At 52.7% G+C, this 15,012-nt stretch overlaps 3 protein-coding genes across 3 annotated transcripts; all 3 read right to left on the bottom strand.

Annotated features, from left to right (window-relative positions):
- Positions 1-27: 27 nt before the first annotated feature.
- Positions 28-2,409, bottom strand: LOC107324848 (corticosteroid 11-beta-dehydrogenase isozyme 1-like). Its single transcript, XM_015885229.2, has 6 exons — positions 2,218-2,409; positions 1,717-1,847; positions 1,345-1,456; positions 1,046-1,231; positions 823-966; positions 28-745 (listed from the first exon to the last, which is right to left on the bottom strand). The coding sequence occupies exons 1-6, from the start codon at positions 2,303-2,305 to the stop codon at positions 501-503; spliced, it is 906 nt and encodes a 301-aa protein (XP_015740715.1). The 5' UTR covers positions 2,306-2,409; the 3' UTR covers positions 28-500.
- Positions 2,410-2,798: 389 nt separating this feature from the next.
- On the bottom strand, positions 2,799-7,176 carry HSD11B1 (hydroxysteroid 11-beta dehydrogenase 1). The gene is made up of 6 exons (XM_015885230.2): positions 6,846-7,176; positions 6,142-6,272; positions 5,520-5,631; positions 4,699-4,884; positions 3,977-4,120; positions 2,799-3,428 (listed from the first exon to the last, which is right to left on the bottom strand). Exons 1-6 carry the CDS (start codon positions 6,931-6,933, stop codon positions 3,208-3,210), a joined length of 882 nt encoding a protein of 293 aa, XP_015740716.1. The 5' UTR covers positions 6,934-7,176; the 3' UTR covers positions 2,799-3,207.
- Positions 7,177-11,082: 3,906 nt separating this feature from the next.
- Positions 11,083-11,991, bottom strand: G0S2 (G0/G1 switch 2). Its single transcript, XM_015885395.2, has 2 exons — positions 11,890-11,991; positions 11,083-11,707 (listed from the first exon to the last, which is right to left on the bottom strand). Exon 2 carries the CDS (start codon positions 11,674-11,676, stop codon positions 11,371-11,373), a length of 306 nt encoding a protein of 101 aa, XP_015740881.1. The 5' UTR covers positions 11,677-11,707; positions 11,890-11,991; the 3' UTR covers positions 11,083-11,370.
- Between the last annotated feature and the right edge of the window lie 3,021 nt (positions 11,992-15,012).

Genomic DNA, 15,012 nt, shown 5'->3' with positions numbered 1-15,012 from the left:
AGAGGAACAAAACTCAAACCACAGATATCACAAAGTAATATAGGATTTACTGCTCGGAAGTAAGAGTACAGGGAAATAACATTGTAGTATGAGGACCCTCTGTTTGCTTTTGCTGGGTGGTTCATGGGGGCTGTTCTCTACAGGTCCGATGCCTTCCATATCCATAACCTTTTGACTAACTCCTCCTTTGGGAGGGATGTGGGTGAGATGGAGCAGCTGGGGTCTGGATGCTGCCTGCATCCCCCAGCCCACTCCTAATTCTGGCCTTTTAGAGCCCTTCTGGTGCCCCCCACTGCCTGCTCCTCTTAATTGTGAGGAGCCATTTGCAGGCAGCATAAATAAAAGTCATTTTTGTGTTGTGTTGTGGGCTCCAAGTGCCCCATGTTGTGCAGGCAGTTCCCAGCCACGCTGCTTTCAGAAATGTCCCCAGCACTGCTCCACGGTGGGCTTTGTTGGAGGCACCGCTGCCCATGGGGAAGTATTGGCCACTCAGAGCTGTGCTAATGCCCCGAGCCCTGGGCTGCTGGTGCTTTCTTGATATTTTCCACTCGGAAGTTGCTCCTGATGAGGCCGTCCAGAAACTCGGGGGCAAGGTCCCGCAGCAGCAGCGTTGGGGTCACAGTTCTGGCAGGGTAGTGCAGCTCACGCTGCCGCAGGGCCCCGCTCCGGATGATCTCCAGTGCACACTCCTCTTTGGGTGCTGGTGTTTCATTAATGACGTGTGAGACCGCCCGCACCGCGCTCTCTGCAGTGACAGAAGGAGAGCTGTGTTGTACCAGGTCTATGTTTTTTATCCTTCAGCCTCATTGGCGCTGAGCTTACCTGTGTTAATATAGCCCAGGATGCAGAGCGTGATGGAAACGTTGACGTTTTCTATGATGAATTCGTGCCTCAAGGAGCTGTAAAATCCTTCCAAGGCAAACTTAGTCGCAGAGTAGGGAGCAGTGAAGGGGGAGGCAACTTTACCTGGACAGAAGCACAGAGATGAGCAGGGAGGGCACAAGGCAGGGACATGGTAGGGAGAGACAGGCCCTTGTGTGCTCACCTGAAACAGATGAGACCACCACGATGCTGCCCTCACTCTCTTTCAGCATAGGCAGGGCAGATGTGGTCATGGCCACATAGCTGAGGAAGTTGGTCTCCATGAGCTTCCGCACGTGATCCACGTCCCCATTGAAGAAATCAAAAAAGCTGTGGCCAATGTGGTTCAGGATGAGCATGTCAAGGCCTCCTGGAAGCAGAGTGTGTTGGCTGTTGGCAGCCAGCATCTCAGCCCCGGGCTAAATTGTGGTGGCCACGGTGGCCCCAAAATGTGGCACAAGGTATTGGGCACCTGCTACGCACCCCAGGTGTTCTCAGCCTCTTTCACCACCTCCTCAGCAAAGGCTGTGCTTTCCATGGAGCCACTCACGTAGCGGGCAGATGCAGCACCCAGATCCAAACACTTCTCCACTACCTGGGGACAGTGAGAGAGGCATTGGCCAGGGTGTTGGGGGTGGCTGACAACCCTCCTCCCTTTGCTTGGGGGAGAGTCCTCAGAGGGACGTTTCCTCTGCAATAGCTGAATACTGTGGGTGGAGAAATGCTGTGTTGTCAGCATTGAAAATACAATCTATGGTGGTGTGCTGGGGAGCCTGCCCGGAATCTAGCATCCTTGTGAGCATGGGATGGCCCATGGGTCTGCATTGCAGCCATGCTCACAGTGCTGCTGCCCACCTTCTGCAGCTTGGACTCCGTCCGCGCTGTGAGCAGCACATGGGCCCCCATTCGTGCCAGGTGATACGCCATCTGCTCCCCAATGCCACTGCTGGCTCCTGTCACGATCACTCTCTTCCCACGGAGCATCTCTGGAGGGGATACAGAGCTCAGGGTTGTGCACAGCCTGTATCACATCACTGTGCACAGCTCCTCTGTGCTGCTGCAGCCCCCAGCCAGGCTCCAGCCCAGCATGGAGCTGCTCTGCAATTGGCAGGAGTCGACAAAGAAAATGAATAAATATTTACAGAGGTTAACTGCGTGTTTCCAAAACAAATCCATTGGCTGAGAGCAAGAATGTGAGCCTGGCGGACCCACATGCAAACCCTCGTGCTCCTGCGTGGGGAGGAGGACTCCCACTGCCTTCACTCTGCTTTTCAGCTGCTTTGGAGGCCCCCGAGCGCTGCAGGCTGGGCAGCAGCCCGGCTGCCTGCTGCTAGGCGTGCATTTTCAATGACTTACCTTCGCTGAAATTCCCAGGTCCTGAGTAAAAATACACGGCCAGCCCCAGCCCCAGCAAGGGGATGAGAACCTTCAGGAGCAGCCCCATCCCTCTGCCAGCACTCGGGTGGGAGCAGATGAGTAGCCTGGGAGAGCAATGGCTGCGCTGAGCCGAACCCTGCAAGTCTGTTGGTGCCTATTCCTTTTGTGCTCGCTGCTGTTTAGCAAACATTAACCTAATAGAGGGCGTTGTGCCGGACTTTGGGCTGACTCTTTGCACCCTTCTCCTCCTGTCAATGTCCAGGGTTTTTTTCTGAGGCCACCTTGGGAAGCTGCTGCCTGATGGAGATGTGGGTACATTTCAGCTTGCTTTCTTCCATTTCACATCTAAAACTGAGCCCACTTTTCCTTTCCTCTCTGGTGCCATGAGGCTTTGTTGGTCAGCAGTGACCACTGTGATGCAGGTTCATACAGATATAGGGCAGAACAACACCAAAGCAGCATCGTGTGTCTGTGTAAGGGATTGCACCCCCAAAGAGTTAACTTGGTGAACAGATTTGCATTGAACTTGGCCTTTAAGCTAAATGAAAACCAGGCTAGACTGTTGTTCTTCCAATGAAATAATGGTTTATTGTTAATATTCAGTGATCAGAGAAAGGCAAGTCAATGGAATGATGCCCATTTGCAGCAGCATTTAGTAATGGAAAAAAAGAGGTTAAAAACAAAACAACATAAAACCCGCAGAGCACACAACGAGGTTAGTAAGCTGCACTTAATAATCAGTTAGTTACTGCTTTCCCCAGGCCTGGGGAAGGGCTCGGCTCCAACCAGGATGGATGCTTCCAAGCAGGAAGGGCTCACCTGCAGGAATCCTCAGCGCAGCCGGGGGGTCCCAGCCGGCTCCTCTCGGGGCGAGGCGGTAATTAAAGGTAATTAATAGGGAGGGCTGCAGGCACATCTGCGGCCAGCAGAGGCGGCTGTCGGCCCGGCGGTGCCGTTGCTCGGCTCAGCTCAGGCTGCCCGCAGCCGCTCGGGGCGGTACCGCTGCCGAACCAGCAGGTCCAGCAGCTCGGCGGCCCAATCCCGCAGCAGCAGAGGCAGTTTGGTGGATGCATAGCGGTAATACACCTCGCGTTGGCGCAGGGTTCCTCCTTTGATGATCTCCAGGGCGCATTCCTCTTTGGGTGCCGGGGACATCAGGAGAACGTCGGCAGCTGCACGCATGGCGTTCTCTAGTTGAGGAACAAGAGAGGTTTCAGTCGGGCTGCTTGGGTTTGTTTGCAATGAGCGAGCTGGGGGGCTGAGGAAGGCTGCCTCGTTTGTTGCTACAGTTAGATGTAGTTTATGCACTGGAAAACAGAAGCAGCTTCAAGTCGGTCCCACTGATGCTTTCACTCCCGTATCTCACTGTAGGTAATCTCACCTATCTCTTAGGTGAGATTAATGGGAGATATACAACCAGTGCTTCCACTTAAACTCATTGAATTTTAGGCTGTCCCTGAAGGCTCTGTCCTCAGGGCTTTAGCCTGAGCACAGTGGTTGATTTTCATAGAACCACGGAGTCATTAAAGTTGGAGCTATGCTCTAACATCCCCAAGTCCAACCCCACCATCGCTGCTGTGACCATGTGCAAGAGAAGCAGGAGCCCTCTGAGAGCAGAGGCAATGCTGCACTTACTCCCACTACAGCAGGAAAAGCAGCACTGAAGATGGGGACACTGGAGGGGAGGGCATGAAGCTGGAAGCGTGATGTGCAGCCAGATGGAATGGATGCAGCTTACCAGTGTCAATGAAGCCAAGGATGCAGAGGGTGATGGAAACATTAACGCTCTGGATGCTGAATTCCTGCCTCAGGGAGCTGAAAAATCCATCCAGGGCAAACTTAGTTGCAGAGTAGGGGACGGTAAAGGGAAACCCAACTTTACCTGGACACAGAGTGAAGTTCCATTAAAGCATGGAAAGCTGCACCACATAAACCTGTGTTTTGCATTTCATCAGATATAGGATTTTAGCCAAAGGGAGTTTAATGTTAGGGGAAACATGAGCCTGGCACCTGAGCAGCAGGACTACAGAGCAGTGCTGTCAGCCTCCAGCTCTGCTACAGTCTGAAGTCCAGCACTGCTCAGGTGTGAGCAACAGGCAGCAGCCATGGAGCAAAGTTTAATCTCCTGCCTCTGGGTGCTGAGTGGAGCTGGGCTGCAGCTGCTGTTAATTTAATCTCCCGACTTAGCAGAAGTTTATTAGAAAAGGCTCTGCAAACATTTGCAGGATCTTGACCTGGCAAACCACAGCGAGCCGTCAGAGGAACAGCGTAGTGAGAAATTACAGCATTTCCCCTTTTCTTTGTAGAACTGGAGCTACGTGAGCTCCTCTGCACCACTGGGTGTGGGGTTTAATCATCAGGCCCCTTAGGAGGGCAGTGGGATTGCATCAGAACACTAAGAAATGTGAAAAAGACCTGGAGACTGTGGTATCCCACTGCCCAGTCCTCGTTTCCACTCACCTGCCATGGAGGAGACCACCACGATGCTGCCCCCGCTCCGCTTCAGCATGGGAAGGGCAGAGACTGTCATGGCCACGTAGCTCAGGAAGTTGATGTCCAGAAGCTTCTGGACATGCCCAACATCCCCATCAAAGTAATTGAAGTACGACTTGCCAACGTGGTTAAGAATCAGCATGTCGAGGCCTCCTGGAAGCAGAGGAGTGGGTGTTAGTTCAGGGTGGGAAGGGGGGCTGTTGTGGGCAGGATGGAGCCTTTCTTGACAGCAGAACCAATGCAAACAGAATGTTTTGGGGTCAGTGTCATTTAGGGTCAGTTTTTTGGGTCAAAGCTGTGGCCTGACTGCCTGGATAGTGGCTGCCAATAAAAACATGCTGGACTCATCTAACTTGTCCCAGATGAGAACTGTTGTGACTTCTCCTCCCCGTCCCCCTCACACCCCAATTTGAAACACAAATAACGCTGCACAAGGGAGTTTTCTCCTGGGCTACATGGGCCCATTTGTAGCCCAGGGGGAGGCACAGCACTGAGCTGAGCACTGCCATTCTGCATTGATGACCCATGACCTCAACAGCAATGCCGCTATGAGCTGCTGCATGGCTTCACCCCTGATAGCAGCAGTGATGGAACCCAGGATTGTGATATCGGGACATTATGTTACAAGGGCACGGTGATGAAATCCAGTGGGCAATTTAGTCTCTGCTGGAGTGATGCAGGCTGGGCTGCAGGGCGTAGAATGAGGGGAAACCTCTTCCCATCCCCACTTCTTTTTGCTTTTTCAATGCACAGCAACAAAGCAGCGTGCTGGGGAGCTGCAAACATACCCAGTTCAGCCTCGGCCACCTCCACCAGCTGCCGGGTGGTGGCCATGTCCTCCATGCTGCCGCTGACCAGCCGTGCTGAGCTGGCCCCCAGTGCCCGGCACCTCTCCACCACCTGCGATGCAACGTGGCGCATCAAGCCCTGCAAGCTGGGGGCTGAGCTCACCAAAACACACCCCAGCCCCCAAACCTCACTGCAGGGTTTCTGGGAGCCTCTCAGGCTCCCTTTGAAGTTTATTCCTTTGGTGAATGCGTGGCCCAAGGCGATTTGGCTCCTTATCGGTGCAGTCTGTGCTGGAATCGCGTGTGTAGGGTGAGCGGGAGCTGATAGATCACTGCAGTGGAATGAGGGTGTGTGGCTGCAGCCTGTGCATATGGAGACGTGTACTTCTCTGAGCAATTCAAACATCACAGGGCGTGCAATGCGTGCCTGCAGTAGGGCTATTTCTATGCATGCAGGAGCTCTGGGAAGCATTAGCTTTGCACACCCGTGAGCAGAACTGCACACATCTGCTGTCTGTGCTGCTGCAGCTCCGTGCACCCGTATTTACGTATATACCTGCGATGTGAGGTTGGCCTTCCTGTGTCTGTGTGTGCATGTGTGAGTGCCCAGCTTGCCATTTACTTGCTGCAGCTTCGCCTTCGTCCGCGCCGTGACCAAGATGTGGGCTCCCATCCGTGCCAGGTGATAGGCCATCTGCTCCCCGATGCCGGTGCTCGCTCCGGTGACGATCACACGCTTCCCTTTCAGCATCTCTGGGGACCAAGGCACAGGGGTTTAATTTATCCAAACCCTATTTGAAAAGAAAATAAAGTCCCCTAATGCCTTCAAGTAGCATTGAATGGCAAACTGAATGCAGGTCTTCGTGCTCTGTCCCACACATCTTAACCCTCCCTTGGAAATGATGTACCCAGGAGCAGCTGCAGCTCAAACTGACCATAGAAACACAGTTCTTAGCTCCCTCAACAGCTTTTCACACATCAGGATGCAACTTATAAACACCCCAGCTATTCTGCAATGAAAAACACCCCAACAGTGCATGCTGCAGAACTTGAGATCCAACACTTAAAAACCATGTCTGGAAGCTTTAGCTTACGCTTGAATGCAAAGTGCTCAAAGCCTTCTTTGCTTCAGGAGCCCCTGCCTCCCTGCTGCCCTGGGAGCTGCGTGTTGCTTCTTCCATTGGAGTCCAGATCTCTGCTAAAGCTGCTCTCCGTCCTCAGCCCTGCCACAAAGGCTTGGTCCAACCTCTGCACATCTCCATGCCAAAATGCTCCAGTGTGGTTTTTAATATTTGACTTAAGGACAGATTCCCTTTTGATACTCACCAGGTTTGAAATTCTCCCTCGACGAATAAAAACAGAAGGCCAAAACCAGTCCCAAAACGGGGATGAGAATCTTTTGCAACAAACCCATCGCAGGAAATGGAGCAGGAAGAGAAAGGAGGAAAACAACCTCTGCAGAACTGGTCCCGAAGGCAGCAGCGATGCCAATCCTTCAAAACCTGTTGGTGCGGGAGCCGCGGCTCCCAAAGCACTGGGAAGTCACAGTGGGGTTGGTGAGAGAAGGAAACACTTCGAGCTGCTCCCACGGAGCTGGGGAGCCGTGGCCTAACTGGTGGTGCTGCTGCGGGCTCTGCCCGGCTCTGTTCATATTTCCTGTCCCTACGTTAAAATGCAGAATTTTGCACAACACCCTGGAAGAGGTGTGTCCTTGCTGAACAGCATCAAGTTTCACTCGGAGAACATCAGAAGCAGAGTGCTGCAGGTGGCCGGGGCTCCTCTTTAATGCCCGCTGGCTCTGGATGCATGCAGCTGCAGCACCCATCTGGATGGGACCCTCCATGCAGGGCAGCACCTCTGTGCATCCCAAGGAGGAAACCACAGAGGAAGCATTTGCTTTTTCACCTCACCCTGCTTTATGAGAGGGCTGAGCTGAACCCCCTTAGGGCTGCACCCCCCGGCTCCAAGGGGAGCACTGAGAGCTCTGTGTCCAAGCATTGAGTGTTGTGTATTGAGAAGTCAGAGTCCTTGCGCTGCCTGCTTGGAGCGCTGCGGGAGCTTTGCTGTTATTATTAAGTGAATGCAGTCCAAGGGAAAAACATGTCACATCCGCTGCTCCTTTGCTATGTCCAGGCAGCAGCCAACCTCATGCCATTGATGGTGTGTGTAGCTGGGAGCGCTACAGGAGGTGGGCACTGTGAGCTCCCTGCAGCCTTTGCTGCTCCCAGTTCTGCTCTTTTACTTCAGACCCAACTGATAAGAATTACTTCACCCACATTTGGTCCGATAACAACACCCTTCCTGAGTCCCTTGGGGCTCTCATCTCACCCCTCAGCCCTGCCTCATCCGTGCTGCAAGTGGGGGGAGCTGCTGTTGTAATCTGTTGTTGTTACGTAGCATGAGGATGCTGTGGTAAGCAATAGCTGCCAGCCTTGGTGTGGATGCTGCAGAGCCCTGATTCCAGCTGTGCTCTGCTGCCTGTGGGGACTTTTCCTCCCCCCTCATCACCTGGCATCGCTGCGCCTCACTCCCACTCAGAGCTTTTTCTGGGTTTGTTTTGCTTAAGAACTTGTTTTTAACCTCTTCTGGAGGGCGGGGAGAGAAGAAAGTGAGAGGAGGGCAGGGAGGCTGCTGAGGCATTTTCTGATCCCAGGCATTGAATTCAGCCCATGGAGCTGCTTCTGCTGCCCGACCCTCATAGGGAGCATTGCAAGGGGAGCAGCTCTGCCTGAATCCTCCTGCCTGCTCCCTCCTGTTGCATGTCCCCTCCTGCTGTGTGTCCCTCCTGCATCACCCAGCCCCTTGCAGCTGTGTTTTCCAGTGCTGGGACTGAGGCAGGCTCCTGCACGCACCATGGGAACTCAAAGGAACTTGGCAGGAACTGGAATACAGCTTTTTTTCCCTTCCTTTTGAGAGATATTTGGCTGGTTTTAACCCACTGGCAAATCTTTATTAAATGTAGAGGATCTAACTATTCCCTTTGTTTTCCTTTTCTTTTCCCCTTGTTTTCCTTTGTCCAGTAGACATGAGACTCTTCCTTATACTCTGCTCTCCCAGCATTCTTTACCATGAATGCAGGTCTTTACAGATTGGGGTGTCCCCATTATGTGCTGTGGTGACTGTGGGACAGTTTGCTTCGACTTTGTGCTGTTTTAGAGCAAATCTTATCCAGTTTGGGCCATTTCTAAGCACTGCATTTGTTTGGTTTTTTTTTCCCTGTGTAACCAAATCAGGAGTTTCTGCCTCCATGCATTGCTTTGGTGCTGCGGCTGCCCTGCACTCTGGCCACTCTCCATGTTCCTGATGCCCTTGCAGTTGGGTAGGAGAGGATGATATCCTTATCTGGGCCCCTAAATTTAGCCTGACAGCTCTCAAAACATCCAGAGCACATACTCCAAATAGCAGGTGAGCATGCCGAAGACATTCAGCTCATGCCCTTGAAGTCAATGGCCTGACCAGGAGGGCTGCTGTGTTCATGGTGCCCAGCTCTGCCATGAGGGCCCAAGCTGAAATCAGATCTGTGTGGCTGTGCTGCCAGGATGGCAGAGGCAGATGGGTGTCAGATCTTGTGCCAGCTGCAATTTGCCCAAGGACTTAATGCACCACATCTATGGGTCAGAGCAACCTGCGTTCAGACAGGTCTTAAAGGAAACAGAGCAATAGAAATTGACCCTGGGTGGCTCCAGCGATGTGCTGCACCTTGGGCAACGCGTGGCTCTCCTCGAGAGCTTATCCCTCAGTGCCTGGCTTTAACTCAGCCTCAGATGCTCCCTGTGCTGCTGCAGCCGCTTGCCTCAGATGTCCTCATAGCACTGTCTGTGCAGCTCACATCCCACATGGTTGTATCCTGGTCACAGTTTCCCCCTGCAGTTCACACCTGGGCCACATGGATGTGTTTTGCTGATCACACGTGGTTGTGGCAGGTGCTATTGGGGATGTGCCACTGGGGGTCAGGGTGGGGGTTTGGGGGCTCAGGGAATGAGGCTGGACTTGGTCTGTTGCATTTGGCAAGTTTGCCATTCATCACAGTTACAGTGATGTTAATGGACTACCAGTCTCATACACACACTGAGTTTGTCATAGGGATTTTTATGGTCATTGTGCATCGATGCTCATCTGATCTGCATCACTGGCTGAAGCCCAAAGCACTGTTGCAGAAGAGGCAGCACACAGCTCAGCCCCATGGGCTGGGGGGCAGATTGGAGGTAGAGAAGCAAGACAAGCTCTACCAAGTTGGCTGCAGCACCGCCGGCACGGCGCTTTAGCTGTCTAATCCCGTGAGCTGCCTTAGCAGCAGCTATTTTGATTGTGCCACAAACCTCTTTGCTTTAAGCTCATAAACCCGTGACTGGATAACGGTGGAGAGGTGGCGAGGGCAGCGGGATGCAGTGGGATGGGGCCGTGGTGTGACAGCCCCAGCACCGCAGGACACTCATGACCCTCATCTCAGGCTGACCCATGTTGTGATGTTGGCTGTGTTGTGGGGACACACAACCTGTTCCACGATAGAGCCTGGCCTGGGAGGTGCTGCAGGCAGCGACCCTCTGCCCCTCTTTGCCTCCACATTCCCATTGGTGCCAGTGAGGTGCTGGGTCGCTCCACCTCACCAGAAGCCAAAGGGTTTCTTAAAGCCCAAATCAAATCATTCTACAAGGTTTTTATTTTTACTTTTTAAACAGGACTCTGTTCCTTTTTCCCTCAAGGAAAAGGTACTTTGCTCTCAGTTCAAAGCCTGAGGAGTCCTGTGTGGATTCTGTCTGGATTCTGATCCTGACTCGCAGCTCTGGGAGGATCCCTGTGCTTGTGGTGGCTGTCAAAGTGCTGCTTTGTTTTCCAGCCCCTCCTGCTGTTTTTAACAACTGTTTGCTTATAGCTCCTAGTTTCTATGCATTCCCTCCCCCCTCCATCCTTGCCCCACTGCCTTTGGCATTGAGCAAACAGGGATTTTCTCCCCCTGCTCTGCCTGTCAAGGATATTTTCTCCACTGCTTTGTAGCACGGTCAGAATCTTTCAACTGCACTTTTCTTCAGAGTTTAACATTAGTGACTTAGCAAGAATCTGTAGCGCTCAGAACTACCCCGGGAAGGTTTCAGATAGGTGAAGGACTGGGAGCAAACACGGTTCTCCACAATCAGGTGTCAGGCTCAGGAAGGATCCCAGCCAAAGCACTGCATTGTTTTGAGCTGTGCCCGTAGCCTGTTAGAAGCCTGTGGGGGATGGACAGGTTTTTCAGCAGCTCTGGGTACACGTGGACACGGCAGAGCCCTGAATCTATGCCATCAAACCCAGATAACCCCGGAAGGAGCATCCCCACCTCCAGCTTTGGGAATGTGGCTTGTGAGCCAACTCCTCCCCACACAGTGACCCATTTTTGGAAGGCAGCAGCTACTGGAGTTGGGCAACTCCAACACTCTGCCCTGAGCTGCCAGACCAGGGGAAGGAGCTCTATACATAGAGCTGGTTTATTGCCCACAGCCATTCACAAAGGGGCCAGAGGCTTTTGCAGAGCACAAAACTCATCTGCAAACCTGTCCATGAAATGAACGCAGCCAGAGAGCACTGGTACCATATAAAACATTTATTGAGTTTGCAAAACGTTGTAAAACGCGTCTGTAGCAAAAATAAGAAACCACGCTGTGCACCTTGCACATTTTCATACCAACAAAAGGTATTTTTTCCTACTGCTGCACGGCAGCAAATAAAACCGTTCCTTTCTTTCAAGTCCTACACTTTGCAGCCTCCTCATTCAGCCAAACCTTCGTCCTTCTCACTGGAACCACCATCACCGGGACCACCATCTCCAGGGATATCAGGGCAGCAGAGCTGTGTGCTCAGCTGAGCAGTGGGTCCCTTAGGATGCATGCTGCCTGGTCACCATCCCCCTCTGCACCACTGATGACTTCTTGCTCTGCTCCAACACCAAATCCTCCCGTTTCTGAGGAAGCGCTGGCTCTCGAGATGGGTTCGGTCTCTTCTCCTCCTCCTCCTCTATCCTCCCTTCAGAAGTGAAAGGGCTGCACACTGCCTCCACCAGCCCGATGACCACACCAAAGAACGCCAGCACGCTGCCCAGCATGTACAGCTTCACCATCTTCCTGTTGGGCTTCTGGCTGAGCATCTCTTTGGCGAAGGGGATCAGCTCATGCATGGTTTCCATCTTTGCACAGCAGCGTAGGAAGAGCTCCGTTCTGCAAGAGGAAAGCAAGATAGGGGCATGTTAGTGTAGCTCAGCGCTCACCCATAGCAGACACACGCGATTATGTTCAAATGGAGAATTCTGCCTTTAGCCAGAGGCTGCCTTAAAGATCAGCACCAGGATCAGACCCGCACCCCATGCTGTCCCAGCACCTCTCCTGTCTCTCCCCCTTACCTGAGGCCGCGATGCGGTTGCGGTGCCGTTGCGGTGCTCAGATCTTATGTTCCTCAACGTGCTGCCCGCAGCTCCGCCCGGCTCTGCCCGCTGTCCGCTGCAGCCGCCTTTTATCGGCGCCGGGGGCGGGCGGTGCCGGGGGGGGGGCGGGCACGCTGTGAGCACGGGCAGCACCCCCCCCTTCCTCCCCCCTTGTTGGCTGCGGTCCTGGACGGCCTAAAAAAAACCCATCTGCAAAACGTTTATCTCCCCTCTCCCCCACCTCACCCCCCCCCACCATCCCCCCAGCCCAGGTCTCGTTTCATAGCGGGGGGGGGGCTTCTGTGAGCGTTGCGATGCAGCTCTGTGGTTGCTTCTGTAAGGAGTGTGTTTAGGTTGTGTATTATTGGGGCTGGGGGGTTTGAATGTGTCAGTAGTTCTTAATCTTTGGGCTGGTGGATGTAGGGAGTTGGAAGTGGGGTGTTGGGTTCAGCAGGGCTGCCCGTTATCACAGTGAATTCATAGAATCACAGAATGACTTGGATTGAAAAGGACCACAGTGATTATCTGGTTTCAAACCCCCCTGCTATGTGCAGGGTCACCAACCAGCAGACCAGGCTGCCCAGAGCCACTTTCAGCCTGGGAACCGAGTACAACCATCTGGGTACAGCCCAACAGATGTGACCCAGGTTGGGATGCTTTAAAGACTTTAAAGACTACTTCAGGTTGGCAAAGGGACCCCTTAACAGCTGTGAGATGCAGCAGGACCTTGATTTGTTCAAATAAGGGAATAAATAGCAATGACACCTGCAGTGAAAGCTATAGGCTGCTTGTTAGATCACACTGTCCTCCCTGTGCTCGATGCTGAAACTCCGTAGCACCTCGCTGTAATGTTAACCTCCCTTATGATTCACAGAAAGAACAGCCTATTTCCTTACAGGGGAAAAAAAAAGAGCACATCACTGTCACACTGTTTCCCTGGCTCGCTGCCCGATAGCATTGCATCAGTATCATACAGTGCATCACATCAGCTGCTTCTGCCCTCCCTGCACTGCTGGCTCCGCTGGTGCACATCTGCAGCATCCCAGCTGTGTCCTGTGGTTGGTAACTGCAGAGCTGAGGTGGTTGGAAGGGCACTGCTGGGGCAATGTGTGGTTGTGGGTAGCGTGAGCTGGTGCAGGAGGAGATGCTGATACAGGGTAAAGCCCACGGTGAGAGGTGGAGGAATCTCCAGGGTCAGCATTGTTGGGGTGGGAAAGACATGAAGAGAGCCCTGTGCCATTTGGGAATGGCTGGAGCTTGTGTTGCTCCGTCCTTATTCTAGAGGACCCCTTCCAAAAGGCTGCTCTATGAGGCAATGTTGCCTAAATTATGTCCTAAAATCACCAGACTGGCTCGTGGTTAAAGGACCCCAAAGTCTTGTTCACATTTCCAAGCCTGTTTGCAGTCGCATGTGCTGCTTTCCACCCCTTTCTACTTGGCACACCTGGTGTGTAACTCACTGCCCGCATGAGGGCGGGTGCCAGGCGGATGCTGGGCTCCTCAGAAAGGAAAGCATTGGTTTCATTGGTTTCATTCCCTCTTCCTCCTCTCTGAGCTGATCCCTGGGCTGTGTGAGCAGTGAGTCAGCCCAGTGCTCACATCCCTCACGTAGAGAAGGGAGTGCAGCCATCCCCGTGGGATGTGCTTGAGCTGCAGGGGAAATTTGGGGTGGTTTTTTTTTTTGGTCTTCTTGCAAGTTCTGAACGCACTTAGGAAATTCTATTGCAAGACTGGCTGTAAAAGTTGCTAAAGAGGCTGTTCATTCGTACTGTCTATTTCCCCCTCCTCTCCCCTTTCTTAAAATAAAGCCCTTATCTTCTCTGCCAAGTTGGCAGCAAAGGTTGCAGCTGATTCTTCGGCTTGAGCCACGTTTGTCTTTTCTGCAGCTCTTTGACAAACGAGCGTTGCAGGAAAGAGAGCCAGAGGAGACAGCAATTAGACAGGGCAAGTTCAAGGTCGTGCTGCTGCCCGGGGCCAGCTCTGCTCCCACCCCCAGTACTGCAAATTACAGGACAGTGCGGGCTGTAATCCCAGGCACAAAGGTCAATGAGGAGGGTCTGAGCGGTGCCACTGGGCTTAAGAAGTAAGAAGTTACAAAGCAAAGCAACCAAACAAAGCAGGCAGGGATTGTTTTGCTTCCTGAACCTTTGAATTCATATTAAATGCAGAAGGAGATATCTGAAATCACGCCTCATTGATACCTGGAGCTGCTGAAGCTCAGGGCTCTGGGTGATGGTTTGGGTAACTGAGTGGTTGATGATCACTTGCAAACAGCTCTGATGGCAGCACGGTGCTGGTTTAATTAAATAATGTTTAATTCAGTGTTGTTTGCAACTGCACTAAGGACATCTATGCAGTCTCCGTTGTGTGGACATTTAAATTGGATTAAGAGTGGATAAAAAGATTAATGATTACCATTAAATTAGACTAATTTTAGCCGGTCCCTAATCTTATTTAGGAGAGTCTGCACAGGGAGGTTGTCAGGTTTAATTGCAGTTTTGATTCAAGCGGGCATTATAGCCGGGAAAACGACAAGAGTTGAACGTCATCGGGAGGAAGAGCTCTGCAGGGCAGTGTAAGCACCGAGGCTTAACCCAAATCCCATGGTGTGAAGGGGGGGCAGCGTGGCGGCTGGGGATGCCCTGAGCATGGCCATGCACTGAGCTCGAGTGCTTCTGGGTTTGGTCTGTGGTTGTGTAAAGAGGGGAGAAATACTGGTGTTTAACATAGTAGGGTCATGGCATGCAATGGGGATGGGGTCATGGCATGCAATGGGGATGGGGTCATGGCATGCAATGGGGATGTCCCTGGTATGGGAGGCGTAAAGTGGCCATCAGGAGCAGAATGAAGTGTGACTTCAGCAGCCACCACCTACAGTGCCAGAGGGGACACAGCTCAGAGAGAGCCTGCCTTCACTGCAAACCTTCTGCAAACCTGCAAAAAAATGCGGGTGTGACGAGATCTCACTGTCCAGCAGTGTCCCTCCCTGCCTCTTAGTGGGACAGTTTCTCTATGGGGACACAGAGGACATGTCAGACTGGAGCAGAAGCAAAGCCGGGGTATTGCCCTGTGCAGGCTAAGCAGACGGTAACCCTGGGTTAG

Source organism: Coturnix japonica, chromosome 26 (genome assembly GCF_001577835.2).
Source record: "Coturnix japonica isolate 7356 chromosome 26, Coturnix japonica 2.1, whole genome shotgun sequence".
Classification (NCBI taxonomy): Eukaryota; Metazoa; Chordata; class Aves; order Galliformes; family Phasianidae; genus Coturnix; species Coturnix japonica.
This window is presented reverse-complemented; position numbering and strand designations above follow the sequence as displayed.